At 33.2% G+C, this 21,105-nt stretch overlaps 1 protein-coding gene across 3 annotated transcripts in view; it reads left to right on the forward strand.

The window, feature by feature from the left end:
• The window catches only part of LOC138315298 (high-affinity choline transporter 1-like), a 60,753-nt gene that overhangs the window by 4,386 nt on the left and 35,262 nt on the right, over positions 1–21,105 (forward strand). Inside the window, exons 1-2 of one of the 3 annotated variants that reach the window (XM_069256195.1) lie at positions 10,868–10,999; positions 13,190–13,376. In XM_069256195.1, coding sequence (XP_069112296.1) covers positions 13,211–13,376 — 166 coding nt within the window. In that variant the 5' untranslated portion in view covers positions 10,868–10,999; positions 13,190–13,210. Of the gene's footprint in view, positions 1–10,867; positions 11,000–13,189; positions 13,377–21,105 lie in introns of those variants that run through there. The other 2 variants (XM_069256196.1, XM_069256194.1) reach the window with 2 other exon arrangements.

Consider the following 21,105-nt stretch of genomic DNA (forward strand, 5'->3'; position numbering starts at 1 on the left):
GTGATCTATTAGTTATTCGTGGAACTCAATTTGTTATCATTATTTTCAGACGTGTTTATTGCATTTTCATTTACAATACTCTCTCCAAGGTCTTTGAAAGACTGGTACTGTTGAAATAAACGGTTGCATCGCGTTTTTTAAGCGGCGCTTTTTCCTCCAGATTTTGAGTCTTTCTGTAGTGTTTAGATTCTTCTGCTTCTATATTTTACAGGTATCACGCCATTGAATCCAAACATATGTCTGCATTGTTTGGAATTTATTAACACACTGGTATTGCCGTTAACGCCAATTGATTTTTATTTGTAAAAATGACTGAACCAGAGTTTGAAACAAATTTCTATGACAATTACTGTTTATGAAGCAGACGACAAATTCCTGTGGTGTACTGAATTCTAGCTTCTACCTATATTCTTTGTCGCCGGCCCCCATGAATCAGGATCCATATGTATGCACTTACAGCTAATGATTTTGTTACTGTAAACCAACTTTTATTTGCGGCTACTTAATCTCGCGAATTCCGTTTCAAAACAAGTTCGCGGAGATTTACTTTCGCGGATCAGACAATCGTTCTACTTACAGTATCTTATCGATGCTATTTGTTTTTTTACAATAAACTAAAGTAAAACGTATTGAACGAAAACTCTGGCAGTACGCTAGGTGATTAGCATCAAATAGAATAACGCCAAGTGGTCGGTAAATGTTCTCTACATATGGACCTGGTAACTATGTTGAACAGAAAGCAATGACTGCCTATAAAACCATAGCTTGAGATCTTGTCGATAGTGGTATTATTATTCCTAAATGTTACATTATCTCAGTGGTACATCCATCAACTCTACAGTAGTCGCTATCTTGCCAATTATCTCCACTTCAGATTTAAAGTAATAATAAAAAGCGATATATCGGTTATAACAACAGCTGGGTCGTGGTAAGCTTTCCGCTAGCACAGAAAACAGAGGAGAATGGACGGAGAGATACATGTGGGTGTGGATGGTTTGGCAAGTGGCTACCGCAATTAACACAGCACACAAACATTAACATATATATACTATACAAACGTATTAATTATAACAATTATCGTCTGTTCTAATTACCGTATACTGTTACAAACATACATATATACACTATACAAACGTTTTATATATGTCGAAAATCGAAAATTCGACAATCTTTTGTCCACACTGTTAGAATTACTTCTTTGCCAACGTTCCAAAAGTTGTGTGCGCACGTCGATATCGTGCATACATCGTCCGCACCGCACAGCCTGGCGATCGTGATCGGTCAATCAAATTTGCGAAATCATTCCATAAACGGACCGTGTTGAGGAGTCTAATTTGCTTGTACTGTCATTTTAGTGATATACATGAAATCTATATTAAGTTGCGTACATTATTTAGAAGATTAATTAAATAAATTTATTAACTTAAAGTGATGATATGAGCATAATATAATGTGAAGTGTCATATATTATTCATGTTGTCAAGAGACATTTTAATCATACATGTACATATAAAGATCTGTTTTAGTGTTTACATGTACACTTAAAATACAATATTTTACCATATTACATGTACTTATACGTAGATGTACATGTGTAGTGTACTCAATATAATTGGTGCAAATGTCACAAACACTTATATAAATGTCCTGTACAGTGTACATATGTACGTTGGGATACAGGTATACACTCTACCTGGGCCGTTTTCGTTTATTCGGAACAACCGGTTCGACCGTTTGTTAATGTCATTATTTCAAGTGTAAATCTTGACGGACCTGCAGTTTTTAATACAGGCTTGTGAGGGCTTTGTCAAGGCTCGTCTGTAAACAATATAAAATCACCAGATCCGTCTTTAATTCATAAACGAACAACCAGGTCCAACCAGTCAAACCGTATAATCGAAAACGGCCCAGTATACACGTAAATAAAGTGACTTGTGAATTGTAAACTATAGGCACACAGGCCAGGGCTGTTGTTATGGTCACTTGGCCTAGGGCCATTTTCTCCCTCTTTCCCATCTCACCACCTAAATATTGTAACATATGCATGTCCATAATTTGGCAAATGACATTCAATACCGGTTACCATGGAAACAATATGGAGGAACATTTGGTTGCCATAGTTTCAGATAAAAGGCAGCTGGGTATTAGTTAGCCACTGGCTTACAGTTATAGTTATCACAAAAGAGGTAGTAGTTAGGCCATGATATAGGACATGAGTATCAAAATGGTGTTCACGAATAGTTTCTTTACGGATAGAAAATTTATTGTGGACTCTGGGTTCCTCTTGTATATGAGGGCATTACCACGGGGAATGCAGATGGTAAATGTGGTTGCCGTATATACTACAAACTGGCACCTGAACACCATATACAATATACAAACCTATCACTGTCCACCTGAACACGTCTGAAAACAATATAAAGTGCCAGTGTCTTTAACATCATAAACGAACAACCAGGTCCAACCAGTCAAACCGTATAATCGAAAACGGCCCAGTATACACGTAAATAAAGTGACTTGTGAATTGTAAACTATAGGCACACAGGCCAGGGCTGTTGTTATGGTCACTTGGCCTAGGGCCATTTTCTCCCTCTTTCCCATCTCACCACCTAAATATTGTAACATATGCATGTCCATAAGTTGGCAAATGACATTCAATACCGGTTACCATGGAAACAATATGGAGGAACATTTGGTTGCCATAGTTTCAGATAAAAGGCAGCTGGGTATTAGTTAGCCACTGGCTTACAGTTTATAGTTATCACAAAAGAGGTAGTAGTTAGGCCATGATATAGGACATGAGTATCAAAATGGTGTTCACGAATAGTTTCTTTACGGATAGAAAATTTATTGTGGACTCTGGGTTCCTCTTGTATATGAGGCATTACCACGGGGAATGCAGATGGTAAATGTGGTTGCCGACAAACTGGCATCTGTCCACCTGAACACCAACAATAAAGAACTATACAATATACAAACCTATCACTGTCTATACTTATTACATTGATACATGTAAAGTACAGTTTGTACTAGTGCCGTGTAAACATACGTACGAATACGTGTGGTATAGTTTGTAGGTATTGTATACCAGCATAAAATACATCGTCATACGTTTTATCCTTATGCATACTGACCATCAGCCCTCATAAATTTTCATTTGTTGTGAACCAAATGTAAAAATATATACAAGTACATATCTTGTGTTTTAAATTTCAATTTTCATGTTGTACTTTGTACTACATTGTTTTTGTTATTTATGCATAATAATATAGGACTTTTAATTGTTTTCTGTTAATGTTATGAGTGTCAATAATGGAACCATAAACATGTACAATGAAGCAATGATAACAAGAAACGCAAGAAAACCATCAAACTAAAAAGAAAACACGCTAAACAAAATATATTGATTGAAAGAAAATTGAATAAAAATGCATCAAAAAGCCTGCGGTGTCATTCAAACTATAAGTAAAACCGATTGTAAGCTGTGAATCTAACAACGACAGGAGATCAAACATATTCTATCTCAGAAACTAAGAAAGGGTAATGAAATGTAATCTAGCTGAGGAACTAACAATGACAGGAGATCAAACATATTCTATCTCAGAAACTAAGAAAGGGCAATGAAATGTAATCTAGCTGAGGAACTAACAATGACAGGAGATCAAACATATTCTATCTCAGAAACTAAGAAAGGGCAATGAAATGTAATCTAACTGAGGAACTAACAATGACAGGAGATCAAACATATTCTATCTCAGAAACTAAGAAAGGGTAATGAAATGTAATCTAACTGAGGAACTAACAATGACAGGAGATCAAACATATTCTATCTCAGAAACTAAGAAAGGGTAATGAAATGTAATCTAGCTGAGGAACTAACAATGACAGGAGATCAAACATATTCTATCTCAGAAACTAAGAAAGGGTAATGAAATGTAATCTAGCTGAGGAACTAACAATGTCAGGAGATCAAACATATTCTATCTCAGAAACTAAGAAAGGGCAATGAAATGTAATCTAGCTGAGGAACTAACAACGACAGGAGATCAAACATATTCTATCTCAGAAACTAAGAAAGGGTAATGAAATGTAATCTAGCTGAGGAACTAACAACGACAGGAGATCAAACATATTTTATCTCAGAAACTAAGAAAGGGTAATGAAATGTAATCTAGCTGAGGAACTAACAATGTCAGGAGATCAAACATATTCTATCTCAGAAACTAAGAAAGGGCAATGAAATGTAATCTAGCTGAGGAACTAGTCCTAATAGTAAAAACACAATAATAACAATACAGAACATTAGTAATTTTGTGGAGAACACGGATCTAGAAATGGGTAGCATAAGCAATAATTTTAGCAGATAAATTATATTCTTAATGCACCGATGTGGGCGTCGTGACTACCACCTGTACTATGGGATGGGGCATTCTAAATAGCTGTCACTGCCGCGACCCCGTTCCTCGTGCAGGTGTACAGGACAAAAGTGTTATTGAAAAGTGCTGTCTATGGCCGATTTACTATAGATACAGGAGATACTATGGAGAAATGGTACCAAGAGAAAAACCTCAGTGCATAAAGGTATCTTTAAAACCATAGTAGCTTTTCATATCATAATTTACTAAGAGTGAACGGGTGAACTTAATTTATAAACAAAATATCGAGTGATGAAAAATATTTATTTCATTTTTATAACGATACTTGATTGAATTTTTCTTATTATTTTATTTGTCAAAATGATATGTAGCGGGATTGGACTGGGTCGTTCATCGGTAACCAGGTAGCTCAGCGGTAGAGCATTCGGCTTGTGTTCGGAGGTATACCATTTTCTCCTCTCCTGTTACAAAATTGACACCCAAATAAAATACCCGTGCTATAAGGGTCTCGTTCGTCTTTGAGAGCGAAGACTTTGGAAAGAGGCTAGTGCTCGGACGTCCCAGGTTCGAATCGAATCCCGGTCTGGCCGCTACAGTTTCTCCTCTCCTGTTACAAATACACCCATTTTAAAGTGATAATTACATTAAAATAGCGCAAAATAAAAAGGAAAACGTATCAGATGTGATAATATTAATAGTTGACTTTTTTCAGAGAACACGGATCTTGAAATCATATGAAGAAATCAACCATAATCCACATTAATTAACACTCAATTAAAAGTTATGAAATTTCAGAAACCCAATTCCATTCCCATGGCTTTTTGCCAATTTGAATACAAACCTACTTTTTCTGCTTGGAAGTGTAAGTACTGACAAGTTCATAGAACATTTTCGTAACCATTATCATATGTGTCCTACATAAAATAACCTTCTCCAGATTGTAACATGCATGTTGCGCTTGAGGTGGATGGTAGGCTTGACAAGTATTTGTAGACCATTTAACATCTAAATATCCCATTTTGCCTCTTCAGTTGTTATGGCAACCCGCCACTACAGACTCAATTATAGCTTTTTCAGCTTGATATGATAATTTTAGTTGTAATAAACTATTCAGACCCAGCAACTGCCTTTTGCTACTGTATAACTTTTAGTAATGGTTATGGGGACTACTTCATGGTGTGGCGCTTTTATTTGTTCTGTTCTATGGTTCTATACGCCCAAGCCAGTTCACAAAAAGTAGTTCTAACAATGTATTGATACAACAATATTGTCAGTTCAAGAGAAGTTATATTTTCTTTTATAAATATTTATGAGGAAATATTGTGATTATGATTGCGAAAAACTTTTTTTCGTCAAGTGATATTTTGTTACTTTTTGAGTGCTATTTTATTTTAGCGCATAACCCGCCTTTTATTTATTTTCAGAAATGTCGCTTTGCTTAATTATAGAGTTGTGTGAATTACCGTAATAAACTAAATAATAGTTAACACAAAAATTTGTACCGTAGTCTTTAAAACACACATCACCCGCCACACGCGCATGGATTGCATATGGGCGATATCGTCCGTAGCTGATGTTGGCTGTGTTGAAAAATTCGACAAGAAAAAAAATACATTACTTGTTCATCTTTCTGTTATCAGTAATACGAGAGATAAATATCTTAGTTGTATAATGGTCATTCCGTTGTAATGAAAACTCCGTTTGATGTTTTTTCTTTCCACTAAGCCTTTATTTTATAGCACTAAAAGTTTCAAGAATCAATCCATTTTATAGCCAAAATACCAAAGAGGCTTGCCTTGCAGTTCATATTTATGGGTTTTTACATATGTATGACCTATATCTAGTCCATTTGAAAAATGTTGATAAAATATTGATATTTTGATAATACATTGTATGAAAATGTTACACAAAGAATTTGCATGGTATTAATTCATCTGTAGTGATGCTGCTATGTTAGATTTCTGTCCATTTAAAAGGTTGAAGACTCGAGATTTATGTGGGATATTTTATTGTTATTATTTGGTATGATACGGCTAATCTTGATTTAGTCAAAAGTATTATCTAAAATGAAATGCTAATGTTTAAACATTAAAGGGCACGGTTGGCACCAGTCGAGATATTTAAACAACACAGCAATGTTAACGGACAGGACATCGCCTGGTTAACGCGACTGACGTGTTCGCTCATATAAGAAGCAGATTCGGATTTAACAGAGGTGCGTGCAGTGGTGAAAGGATCCGTTGAAAAAATTGTGCAAGTAAATTGTTTTTATGCATATATATATATATAGTAACATCGAGAAACATAGAAATGTTATTAATAAATCAAAATTAATTCAAGTAATTATGAATCAAATTAAACCGACTAAAATATCCGGATAATTGGAACATTGCACTGCTTCTAGTCTCCAATAGAATAAAAAGGAATTAATTTGACATTTTAATTGTCCAACATACATCAACAAAAGAATAGATAACGGTGATTATCGCCTTTTCCCAGTATATATATATAATATTATATAAATATTTACATGCATCAATATATATATAATATCATATAAATATGCACATGACATATTGCATCAATACAATGATTAACATGCATATTTTGATACTAAGATCTGTGTTCATCAAAATCAATATCACGATTTAATGAAAGTTTGAAGTATTTTGTGAGAAATTCATTTAATGGCTACATTTCGCAAAGTAAATACAATGAATTACTATTTTAGTTTTAAAACGAATCCATGGTGGTGAGTAGACCACTGAACCTTTTCTTAAAGGTGCATACACTCAACCACTTGCGCATAGCCTTGCAGACCAGACGCTGAAATCTGTTCCGATTTTAATCCATACGCAATCGAGTCGAAATGAAATTGAATAATGATAATATAAAAATATTAATCTTAAAATAAAAATTTTCAAATAATTTTTTCTTAATTTCCAGTACGAGTTTATCAGAATAGCACTTTTTATGAATAAAATTAATGTTGTATTTTACTACACTGAATAAAATGAGCAATAGCCGATACGCTCTTATGGATTTAAGTTCGGGAAAAAAGTCGCAAATGGCACAATGATGCAACTTTGCGGTCATTTGATATACATATATATTATCTTCTGCAATTAACAACTATACATTTTGTAAAGAGGATAATTTAAATGTTATATCTAAAGCATGTGACTTCAGAAATCTAAAAATTTTGATAATTAATTTTTGACTGAATTAAAGTATAAAATATTGTTTTGTAAAATTGAACATTTATTTAATATAGTTTGGAGTCAAACCCCATATATACATCGCTGGTGAGCATCATTAAATCGTCGATGGCACAGGCCCTGGACTTTTTGAATTTGTAAAAGCTATCTTGCAGGTCATAGTACTACAAATGGCACCTGGGGTTTGTTTAATTGGTGCGTGGACAAAATGTAATGATAGCTTTATTAGTTATGATAATTTCCAAATGATGGGATCAATAACCTCCTTTCGTATAGGTCCTTACTTGGCAAATATATATATTAAATATGTATGATATTCACTTATGTCAGTCTGTCGAATTGAAACCAATGGAAATATCTTTTTTAATCAAAACTGACATTTTCTTTTTATATCAACGGCAAGACTTCTGTATTTACAATAAATAAGCATTGAACCTATTTGTGCAAATTGAGTAAATTCTATGCGAAGGTAAAGACAAATTGTAGCCGTCAAGTATTACTGGACAGTTTTCTGGTAAATCCAAAATTGTCATTAAGATATCAAATACACAAACATAGTGAGCCAAACTTTCTTCTTTCTATCAGTTACCATGAAACGCTGGTCAATGTTGTACTGCAAATGCTATCATTTTATTTCATTTTTCTTTCGTGAAAATGCAGTAGATACTGTGAGTGCCAGCGTCAGTGATACATTTCCACCTATGCTATTGATTGTATCATCAACCTTGTTGCTTTTTATTTCACAATTATCCATAAAATACACTTCTGTTACCACTCAAACAAACATATACTTTATCTTCCATCCATTTTGTTTGATTTTTAAAACTATCAACATTTTTTTATAACATATAAAAGGTTGATTATTTTCATTTTTTTTTCTGTTTAAAATCGCATTTTAAAACCCCTAAATACCAATGATCAGCTTGAAAAGAAGAGTTTTTATTCAATTTTACGAACAGTAGTTGTTCTGACCCATATTTGGTCCCTCAGACCCCTGGAGGGCATGTAGGATATCTTTGTCTATGGCATTAAAATGCTTAGGTTAATAATTCTAATCATCTTTGACTCAACATGTATTTCACTTGCTTTACTTGAATTTCAAATCCCTGTCGTTTTTTATAATGCATCTTTATTGGATCGATCCCCATAATTTTTTGAAAATTGATGGATCGCCAGTAATCAAATCGTCTGGGTACCGCACGTGTATTTCATAATGTGTATGTTCATCATTTGAAATATTACGCTAGTGTATTATCATTGATTTTTTCCTAGCGAGGTAGCCCGTTATTTCATTTAAAATTTTACAGCTGTAGCCATGCATTGTTTCTATCGTCATTACATCACTTTTCTGAATCAATACCATACCCGACTTTACCCTGCCTCACTTTGATCAACACAAATAGTGTATGAAAAATTCATTGCATGTGCAAGTTCACGGCCCATTGTTTCTTATGGTCCAGCGGTTTTTTCCCTTTTACAAAGAAAACAACACGAGTCTCCACTACAACAATTAATAATATAGCTTGCTTCATGGAATGGCGAATCGTATGAACATAGGTAAATTTTTATTATTAACCTTGACCTAGATTAACTTTTGTATGGTTGACGTTGTCGGTATCAGAGAACAGTAGTCTTCCGAATCACCCAGTCTCCATAGTCTTGGAGCTGACGAAGTCATTTTGCAAAAAGAACACAGCATATCTAGAATGTGTATTCATACTGGAACGAAATGTCGTTTTCACTTGTTTTAAATGGATGTAGAACATGCTTTTGATCTGAAGTACACTTGTTGACCCCAGATGGGATATTGTCAGATCCTCTATTAAAGTTGTATTTCTTGTAATTTTCGCTGTAACGATATGTCGTTTTAACATTTGATATTTGAATATGGACATGTAACTTGACGATTTAGCTCCCCAAAACCATATGTCAGTCTATAAAAGAGCCGAAATCTAGGGATCATATATTCCTTGTTGTGAACAAAACGCCTTCAATCTCCGCCATATTTAGTACCTTCGGGTTTTGTCGGAATTCCGAATCGTATCACGTGACTGCTGTCCACACGTCCTGCACATGGTGATCCAGGTAACTAGCGTAAGCGCACATGTGTTTGTTTACGTTTTCTTTCTGGCTAATATGAGCAAATTGTGCTGGTTTATGTCCACAGTGCGAGTATTTGACACATCTAATTCACACATTGCCGTAATTCAATATTGTGTGTATAAAAAATTGTAATGTGCGAGCATTAGTTTCTTTGTAGATCCAGTCTGCTATGGTCGACCACGTGTTTTGTTTACGAAAAATTGTTGACACTTCTCTTGGTTTCATAACTCTCGTGTTACTTCGAGATTGTCGCGACGATGTTCGGAAGAGTTCGGCATCTTTCGAGCCTATTTTTTACGTGTACACGTTAAAAAGATTTTTTCACTTTTATAATTAAAATACTTCCAGTGCTGCAACTTAATAAAAAGTGGTAAAATTAGAAAGTTTAAACCTCGGACAGACGGAGAAAAATGTGTATAGCACCTATACAGTTTTTACTATGACAAAAAGAGCGAAAGTGATAGACCATACAACTTTAAGTGGAATGATATGAGAATCTGTGTTTTAATTAGATTATCCGTCATAAGTTTGTCATCGGTCTAGCGGTTTTTGCATTTAATTATATCAAACATTACACACACATAATGCATGTGCCAATCTTGAACGAATTTTTCTTTAACGATTGTCAAGACAAGGTTGCTACATTTATTTGGATATCACAAAAAATACTGCTTTCCCTTCCCTTTCCACAGTGACACTTATTCTTAGCTCTTCTATCCCACTCAAGCTTCCTTGTTAATTCCCCAGTCCTCCCCAACCTTTTCTTGGCGCCATTCTTCCCTTGCCTTCCACATTTCCCCAATGTCACTACATCCTACAAAGTGTGGTCTCATACACGTGGTATTGAAACAAGACCTCCTGATATCGAAATCGAACCTTCATACATATAAGACCACATCCGGATTCTCTATAGCGCACAAACAACATTTTTATAAACATATGAATTATGTAATTCTAGACGTCCATCTAGAATTGACAATGGTCCATCTGTCTCTAATATAAGACCACATTCGGATTCTCTATAGCGCACAAACAACATTTTTATAAACATATAGATTATGTAATTCTAGACGTAGGCCAAATCATTTAATATTGATATGGCGTGGGTAATGAAAATCACGCGCATGTCACAGATTAGATTTTCTTTTGTAACTTTGTTGTTTTTTTATTGTAAGTCGTAAATACATAGTTCCGAGCGCCTTGGATCGTTTACTTGTGAGTATCTTATGAACATTTGTGATGGTGTTTTGATTCATTTCACAATATTTTGAAGCTGTAATTTTCCGGACTTTGAGTTACAAGGTAGGATTTTAAATTTTGGATTAGTCGTTCAAATTTTCACTTATATGTTTATTTGAAATCACTACTGCACAGCCTTTCACTTTACCAACAAATAGTTATATATATCCAAAAATTACTGAAGAAAAGTCCTACATTCATATCTGGAATGTCATCATTTTTCATGTTTTCATCTTATTTCAGAATTTGTATTAAAAAACAGTTATAGATGTTTGGAAACGCAATATAATGTAATATACAAAATGTTCATTATTTTTTAAATAACCCATTGGCGACAAAAGTTTGTATATATTGATAGTTTTATCTTAATATAATGTAAAATATTAAATGAATCTACTACATGCCTAAGTGGGTTTTATGGCCGTTTGCGTCTGCATTTTTAAAAGTAATATATGCCGTCGAAAAACTGGTCGAAAAATTTTGTCGTGTTACTTTTTCTTCAATAGTCTATCAAAACCCAAAAAGATTCATGAATAAAGCTATGAAAATTATTGAAATGGCCAGACAAATGTACATATGATGCCTTATAAACACTACATTAATTCTTGTGTTTATGCCTTATGTATGCTTAGATGGAAACATATATGCAGAAATCAAATATCACCGTAAAAATGTGAAATGAAAATGTAGACAACATTTTGGCTTCATGATCTGAACGTATGTACTCACTTGGCCCTAAATTACCTTAGGTGTCGATGGGCCGTAAAACTGAAACAAGCAAACAAATGTACTCATTTTACTGCTTTCAACCATCCAAGAAACTTGTTTAATCTTATTCGCCTGTGGGTGTCCCCAGGCCCGGAGCTCTACTACTAATGTGTCTTTCGTATATGAACTTGTAAAACAACTACTGGAATCAGTTTCTACTGTCGTCAGAGAGCTTGTGAATGATTCTATTGTTAACTTTATCAAATCTATGCTTAGGGAAACGGTAACTGAAATTCTGTCCCGTGACGATAAACTCAAAACAATACTAGTGATGCGTTGTGTTCAACTGCGATCAAACCTTTGAATGATAAAAGGAAAAAGCAGAAAATAGAGATTGACATGCTTTCGTCCAAAGTTGCCAAGCTAGAGGCGTAATTTTTGTAACGTCTAAGTTGGCTAAGTCTCAATTTAAGGCTATTTTAGACTTAAGACTGGATTGTTTCATGATCTTGGAGCCAGACCTCCAAATCCTTCGATCCGCTATCTCACATTCTCGAAATATGCAATAAAACTCCGAGAGTCAACATTCAATTTTCGGGAGTGTACGTGAAGGTCGTGCTTACGTCATTGTGAGCTTCGCAAATAAAAGAAACTGATCAGAGGTTCCAGAATCATAATTGTCGAGGCTTTGACCAAGATAAGACAAAGCCGTGTAAACTGTTTGAACCAACTGAAACGTGACAATAAGATGTTCTGTTTCTGGACAAGAGACGGTTCGATATTTTTGGAAAAAAGTGATGCCCAGAACATTATTATTCAAAACACTTAGTTAGAGTTGGAGTTGAACGCATATGAAGTTGAAATCTCGTCATTTCAAAATGTATCTTTTTTGTCCATTGTCAGCGTACTTCTCCTAACCGCAAATCCTCCCCTCCCTCACATGTATAACAAATTCATGTATGTACTTGTCCACCTTGTTTTCACCATTGAGAATTTACGATTGAATTTTCTAGGTGAATTACATGTATAATTATAAAGGTACGTGCTCATCCGTTCCTTCTGGCTACCTGATATTTTTATTTTTATCAACTACTTATAGACAAATACCTGTTTACAAGAAAACAACCCTTAAAATCCATGTCATTAAAAGACATGTTAAAGACAACTTATGAATTATGGAGGGTAGGTTAATGACGCAAGATGCATATAGAAAGACAAGGTTTAAAGGGATATCATCACTGTAATCGCTGATTTGAACGAGAAAGCAAGTCGCCCACCGTCGTATCGTTCTGTACTATTCTCCTATAAACTATTTATGAGGAACATCACAAGTTACTTAGATGATATGTAAATTTTTTTAATCATTTTTACTTCAAGCAAGATCAATATTAGCGTGTCTTTAGTAGAAATAACATTGTTTTAATGTTCATAAATATGACACAATGCACGTTAGGGTGTCTAACTTCTTATGTCCTCATGTTATGAGCCTGCTAATCTTGGGAAAAAACGTTATTGAATTCTGTTAAAAACTTTTTTTCTTCACAGGAACCAGAAAGGGCCTTCAGCATGGCGGTGAATATACCGGGACTGGTGGCTATAGCCGTGTTCTATGTGGCCATCCTAGTGTTTGGAATTCTGATTGGACGACGAAAGAATAAAACAGGCACTGCTGATGAATTGTTCCTGGCCAATCGGAGTTTTGGTTTGGTTGTGGCTTGTTTAACAACTGCAGGTGAGTCTTTTCTAGTGACGTATTTTAATCGCCTTTTTACCGTAGTCAAGTATTGTTCTCCGTTCGTCGTTTGTCGGTAAATGATTTATACTTTGATTTTTCAATCCAACACTAATGAATCAAATTCACCAAAACTTTGCATACACTTTATACGGCATAAGACCAATCACAAGATGAATTTTGAAATGATTTAGAATGATTCTGAACAAAAAAAATCATACATGTATTGTAAACCAGTGTCAAAAAAGAACGGTAGCAATTATGAGATTTTGATTAAAATTAAAATCAAGTGATAACATCTTTTTATATTTTATTGCATAAAATATTTTACATATAAACAACTTGTACATCATTCATCATTCACTAACTTTCTCATCTCTCATTTTTTTAGCATTTTGTTATATGATCATCTTAACTTCAGCATGTTATCGCACTATTATTTCCTTTCGTTGTACAAATATCTCTCATTCTCTCTCATTTTTATTACAATTACTCTAATACTATCGTTCTCTTACTTACTCCTATTTCATTCAATATAATATCTAATATTTCCTTAATGCTTGTTAGGTTGTATATTTTTACATCCCTCTCGTTGACTCTTCTACATTCTCTCATTCTATTACAATCACACTTCATTTTCTAATATCGTAGTCATTTTTCCAATATCCCATCCAATCCAAAAATATTTGCTGTTCTGATTAAATTATTCTTAGTGTGTCTGAATATAAAATTTACGTCATGATCAATGTTTTGATATTTAATAATATTTTTTGTTTTCCAAATCCACCATTTTGTTGTCATTATAATAAAACTAGTAATGATTTGCTGTTCCTTGTAGAACTAAGTATTCAGTCCTAACATTATGTGTTTTTCTTCCATAATATAATTTGGGGGTAAGTTAAATAGCCTTATAATGACATTTTTAATGTTTTGCCATAGTAATTCAATTTTTGGGCATGAATAAAATAAATTAGTTAAGGTTTCTTCATTAATTTTACAGAATGTACATAGGCCGTTTGACTTCTTCATTAGTTTAAGTTTATGTTCTGTGCTTACTATTCTTTGTATAAGTTACCATTGAAAATCCTTACATTTTTTTATCTGCTATTGAATATTTGATTTTTGCCAAATTAGTTCCCAATTCATATCCTCTTTATTAAAGTAGTGTTCCCATTTGTTCATTTGTTTAGTTTTTGAGCTATTGCTATACAAAATGTGTTTAAAAACTTTTGAGGTCCTAAGTGTATTTATAATTTTCTCATTGTATATTAGACATAGGTCGTCGGTGATCTTAGTTATTTCTTGGGCATCTTCTCGTTGGTTTTCAAAGATTTGTAACCAGTTACTAGGTATTGCCTTCTTTATTTTAGCAAATTCTGATATCCAGTTATGTCTGTTGATTAATTTATTCTGTAATGCTTCGGAAGTTATTATAAATCTGCTTTCTGTATTATTCAATACATGTTTGATTTTAGATATTCCGCTCTTTCACCATTGTTTAAAGAAAAAAGTGGTTTGTGCTTAAATAATATTTTGCTATTGTCAAAAAGATTCATTTTCAATATGCCTTGCCGGGTGTGATTAGAACATTTTCGGATAATGAACTGCCATTGAATTAAGGCCTGCTGAAATATGTCTGGTATTTTCCGGAGGTCTAACCCTTTTGTGTTGCTACATTTGCAAAGAAAGTGATCGATGTTGAACGCTTTATCGTAGGTTTGGAACCAGTATTTTCCTAAGATATTCCATGCCTCTGTTTCACTATGGATAAGCTTATATATTATTTTGACTTTTTTTATTTTATCAATAACGTCTATATCCAACATATCCAATCCACCCTGATTTCTTGACTGATAACATAATTGTTTAGAGATCTTATGTTCCATAGGAATTTATTTTATTTATTTCATTTACTTGAATTTTGTAGGTTTTCGGAATGGTCTTTTGAGATAATTCATAAGTTACCTGGGAACAAATCAAAGATTTAATTATGAGAACTTTCCCTTCAAGCGTTAGGTTTCTTTTTTTCCATTGTGTTATTATGTTTCGAATTTTCAAAAGTTTACTTTCCCATATCTGTTCTTCATGGATATTATATCCGTGATATACACCGAGTGCTTTGATGTTGTCTTTCACCCATGAAATTTTTCTAAAATTTGGAGGCCTCCGTTTCCAAATACCTTTACATAGTCCTTTTGTTTTTTTTCTAAGTTTACTTTTGCACCAGATGTTTTTTCATATCTAGATAGAATGTGGAAAATATTTGGTAAACTTTTCGCGCTACTAACGAAGAATTGAGAGTCATCTGCGAACATATTAAGTTTTAATTGAATGTGTTTGTTATATACACTTGGTAAGTCAATACCGTTGATAGCTACGTTATTCATTATTGAACATGCTAGTGCCTCCGCCTGTAAAATGTATAGTATTTCAGCGATTGCGAGAACATCTTAACTGAGTCTCACGTTTAAAACGACTCAAATTTTTTAGTTAGACGACATTGTAATGTCGTTGCTGAGAACACAACGTGACTACTTGACGTCTCTCCGAAATCACCTGAGATCGAATCATGGCCGTTACGACTTCTGTTCAGCAACAAGGAAGGCAATCTTCAACGAATACAATACCAATGCTAATGTAATAATTATAAATATACTTGGTATGTCTGAACAACATCTACAAATACAATTCATATCTGGGGTTGATTTTAAATTTTTTTTTATATAATTCGAAATGTATACAGTGAACTTGCATCTGGGAACAAATCAAAGATTTAATTATGAGAACTTTCCCTTCAAGCGTTAGGTTTCTTTTTTTCCATTGTGTTATTATGTTTCGAATTTTCAAAAGTTTACTTTCCCATATCTGTTCTTCATGGATATTATATCCGTGATATACACCGAGTGCTTTGATGTTGTCTTTCACCCATGAAATTTTTCTAAAATTTGGAGGCCTCCGTTTCCAAATACCTTTACATAGTCCTTTTTTTTTTTTTTCTAAGTTTACTTTTGCACCAGATGTTTTTTTCATATCTAGATAGAATGTGGAAAATATTTGGTAAACTTTTCCTCGCGCTACTAACGAAGAATTGAGAGTCATCTGCGAACATATTAAGTTTTAATTGAATGTGTTTGTTATATACACTTGGTAAGTCAATACCGTTGATAGCTACGTTATTCATTATTGAACATGCTAGTGCCTCCGCCTGTAAAATGTATAGTATTTCAGCGATTGCGAGAACATCTTAACTGAGTCTCACGTTTAAAACGACTCAAATCTTTTAGTTAGACGACATTGTAATGTCGTTGCTGAGAACACAACGTGACTACTTGACGTCTCTCCGAAATCACCTGAGATCGAATCATGGCCGTTACGACTTCTGTTCAGCAACAAGGAAGGCAATCTTCAACGAATACAATACCAATGCTAATGTAATAATTATAAATATACTTGGTATGTCTGAACAACATCTACAAATACAATTCATATCGATGTGTGCCGGTGTGGGAGCCACTGCAGTTGGATTGTTTCTGTAATGGACCCTTACAAGAGGTGGGTCAGCCTGACTTGATTTTCCAGAATAGGGTTTGGAGGGCCCGAGTAGGGATTCCGACGAGAGACATCTGTCGGACGTCCGAATATAAGAGAGTCTAGAGGAGGAATCTCAATAGGGATTAGGTACGCACATGTGTGTGTTTTAATTATACCTGTTACAATTCTACAAGGTGCTCATATGTATGGTCCATATCTATGGCAGATGAACCTTTTTTAACATGTATTAAAATACCATTACCCCTAAAGCGAAACATGAACGTCTTTTTAATAAACGCCATGACTTCTGTGTTTTTTACAGCAGCGGTTATCCCCCTTAGATAAATCTAAATTAATATCTAAGCTCAAATGCTTTCTTACTTACCTATATCTTTAGAAGTATAAGACAGTCTCCAAATAATTGACCATGATAATTTATCTTTTTAAGTAATAATGGTCAAACATAACAGACAAGCGAATTCATTGCTATTGAGAACTCAAATCATATATCCACAATATATCAGAAATTACTTTGGATAACAGAAAACTGATCTGTCAAATTTATATGGTCAAGTGGAACAGTCTTTTGTTGTTTTTTTTCTTGCCCCCTTTCTTTATCTTAATGTACTTTAATATGTTGTTTTTCATGTTGATGTTGATGTTTTGTTTTGTGTGTGTTAATGTATGTATGGGCATCTTAGATGCAGAAACTTTTCCAGTCTGTTCACTCATTAGCCTGTTCATTAAGAAAAATGTTGCCTTTTTTATTCAATGCTTAACTAAGTGGAAAATAGTGGACCAATATCAATTTAGGATATCTTTATTCATTAAATGTCAAATAGTATAAGAATATTGTCTGCGAACTGCCAGGGTTTAGGTCAGTTAGAAAAACGTTATGACTTCTTTAATTTCTTAAAATCAAACTACAGTAACTGTGGTATTTTTTGTCTGCAAGACACTCACTTTACTGCAGATCAAGAGAAGAAAATATCAGATCAATGGGGCTTTAAATGTTTATTCAGTTCCTATAGGACAAATGCTAGGGGTGTATGCATTTTATTTCAAAATAATTTTGAATTCAATATACATGATACACATTGTGATAACCAAGGAAACTTTTTAGCAGTAGATCTAACAATGGAAAAAAATAGATATACTCTCTTAAACATATATGGTCCTAATAACGACGAACCAACATTCTTTGACTCAGTACAAAACATAATAGACAAATTTAATAACCCACGTACCATCATTTGTGGTGACTTTAATCTAGTCCTAAACCCTGATACTGATACATCAAATTATAAACATACAAACAACCCTAGAGCACGTAACAGAATAATTAAACTGATAGAAGACTATAATTTGATTGATATTTATCGTAACCTCCATCCTACACAAAAAAGATATACATGGCGAAGGAAAAACCCAATAAAACAGGCTAGACTAGACTTCTTTCTTATTTCAGAAAATCTTTTAAATCAATCAGAAAAAGCAAATATACACTCTAGTTACAGAAGTGATCATTCAATTATATCTCTAGATTTAAAAACTTCAAATTTTGTTAAAGGTAAAGGTCTTTGGAAATTTAACAACAGTCTGCTTTATGACAAAGAATATATTAACAAAATAAAAAATACTATTGCTAGAGTTAAACAACAATATGCTTCACCAATTAATAACAACATCACTGATATATTAGATAAAGATTTACTATTTGACATTAATGATCAATTGTTTTTAGAAACACTTTTAATGGAAATTAGAGGTGCTACAATAACATATTCTTCACACCTTAAAAAAGAAAAAGACAAGAAAGAAAAACAACTTCTGTTAGATATAGAAAATATGGAGAAAAATGACGCATGGAAACTAAATGTACAAGATTACGAAACTAAAAAAAATGAACTCACAAATATCAGAAAATTAAAAATGAGTGGGGAAATGATAAGATCAAAAGCACAACTATTAGACGAGGGTGAAAAACCAACAAGATACTTTTGTAATCTAGAATCACAAAATTTCATAAATAAAACTATTAACAGAATAGAAAGAGAAAATGGAGAACTCATCATTGAACAGGAAAGCATTCTAACAGAGGTTGAAAATTTTTACAAAAATCTATACAAAGACCGTTCTGACTCTCTCCAAAATGTAAATTTAGATGAACTTCTTCAAGGATGTAATATTGATAGACTTTCAGACCAACAAAGTAAACAACTTGATGGAAAAATAACAGAACAAGAACTTTTAATTGCACTTAAAAAATGAAAAACTTCAAATCTCCTGGATCAGATGGCTTCACTTGTGAATTTTTTAAAATTTTTTTGGATAGACATAAAAGCATTTTTAGTTCGATCTTTAAATTATGGATATGAAATTGGACAGATGTCAATTACACAGCGACAAGGTATCATTACATGCATCCCAAAAGGTGATAAACCACGACAATATTTAAAAAATTGGCGACCTATAACTTTATTGAATGTTACATACAAACTAGCCTCAGCATGCATAGCAAACAGACTAAAACAAGTTCTAGACACAATTATTTCAAAAACACAAACAGGTTTTATTAAAGGTAGATATATTGGAGAAAATACTAGATTAATTTATGACTTAATGAATTTTACAGAAATTAATAATATACCAGGGCTACTCATATTTATAGATTTCGAAAAAGCTTTTGACTCGGTATCTTGGAATTTTCTCGAAAAAGTCATGGATTTTTTTAACTTTGGAGATAGTTTTAAAAAATGGGTACAGACATTTAATAAAAAACACATTTTCTGCCATAACTCAAAATTGTATTCTATCCAAACCTTTTAATATTGGCCGAGGCTGCCGCCAAGGCGACCCCATATCACCATATTTATTTCTCCTAGTCGCAGAAATCCTAGCTATTATGATTAAAAATAACAAAAACATAAGCGGTATAGGTATTGGAGAGAAAAACCATAAACTTTCGCAGTTCGCAGACGACACATCTCTCATCTTAGATGGATCAGAGAAATCATTTAATGAAGCATTGCAGGTTTTAGACACTTTTGGACAAATATCAGGCCTGAAAATAAATAATGATAAAACAAATGTCATATGGATTGGAAGTAAGAAATTCAGTAAAGATGTCTACCACCATAGATGGAAACTAGTGTGGGGGAAAACAAAATTCACCTTATTAGGTATTGACTTTTCTATAAATTTAGATGAAATTAGTAATATGAATTATGATAAGGCAATTAATACAATAGATAAAAATATTGTGCAATGGTCAAAAAGGGTGCTCACACCCATAGGAAGAATTGTAGTAATAAAATCCATTTTATTACCTAAATTAAATCACCTATTTATGTCTATTCCTAACCCAAATATAGATAAAATCAATACGCTGAATAAAAACTTCTTTCACTTTGTTTGGCAATCACCAATTGATCGAATAAAACGGGATACATTGATTAAAAATTATGAGGACGGGGGTTTAAAAATGATTGACCTCCAGAAATTTATAATAAGTTTAAAATCAACTTGGCTACGAAGACTAATAGTGGCTGAAGAAAAAGAATGGATAAGTATATTTGAAACAGAACATTTTAAAATTTCAAAGTTTATAGATATGGGATCAGATTTTTTGAAAAAAGTTAAAACTAATAATAAATTTTGGGAAAGTGTTTTCCAAGCATGGTCAAACATATCTGATTCTGACTTCATCACAACACTTGAAGAATTTATAAAATCTCCTGTATGGTATAATCCCCTTCTTAAAATAGATAATGTATCCTTTTTCAATAAAGAATGGTACGAAAAAGGTATAAAATTTATATCAGACTTTATGGATTCAAATCAAATGTTTTTGAATTTTGAAAGCTTCAAACAAAAATTTAATTTAGAATCTTCCAATTTTTTGTTCTATAGAGGAATTTGCGAATCAATCAAAACTGCGCTAAGATCGAACCAAATAGAAAAGGGAAAAAATTTTTGATATAACTAGACCTTTTATTCCAAATCATATAAATATTCTGATAAAAAATAAGAAAGGATGTAAAGACATGTACAATTCACTTATAAATTCCGTACAAAATACAAATACAGCTGAATTGAAATGGACTTCAAACTTAAATATTGATATTGAAAATTGGAAGCAAGTTTATGAAAATACCTTTAAACTGTCAAAAGACACTACAATACAATGGTTCCAATA

This window comes from Argopecten irradians, chromosome 2 (genome assembly GCF_041381155.1).
Source record: "Argopecten irradians isolate NY chromosome 2, Ai_NY, whole genome shotgun sequence".
Classification (NCBI taxonomy): Eukaryota; Metazoa; Mollusca; class Bivalvia; order Pectinida; family Pectinidae; genus Argopecten; species Argopecten irradians.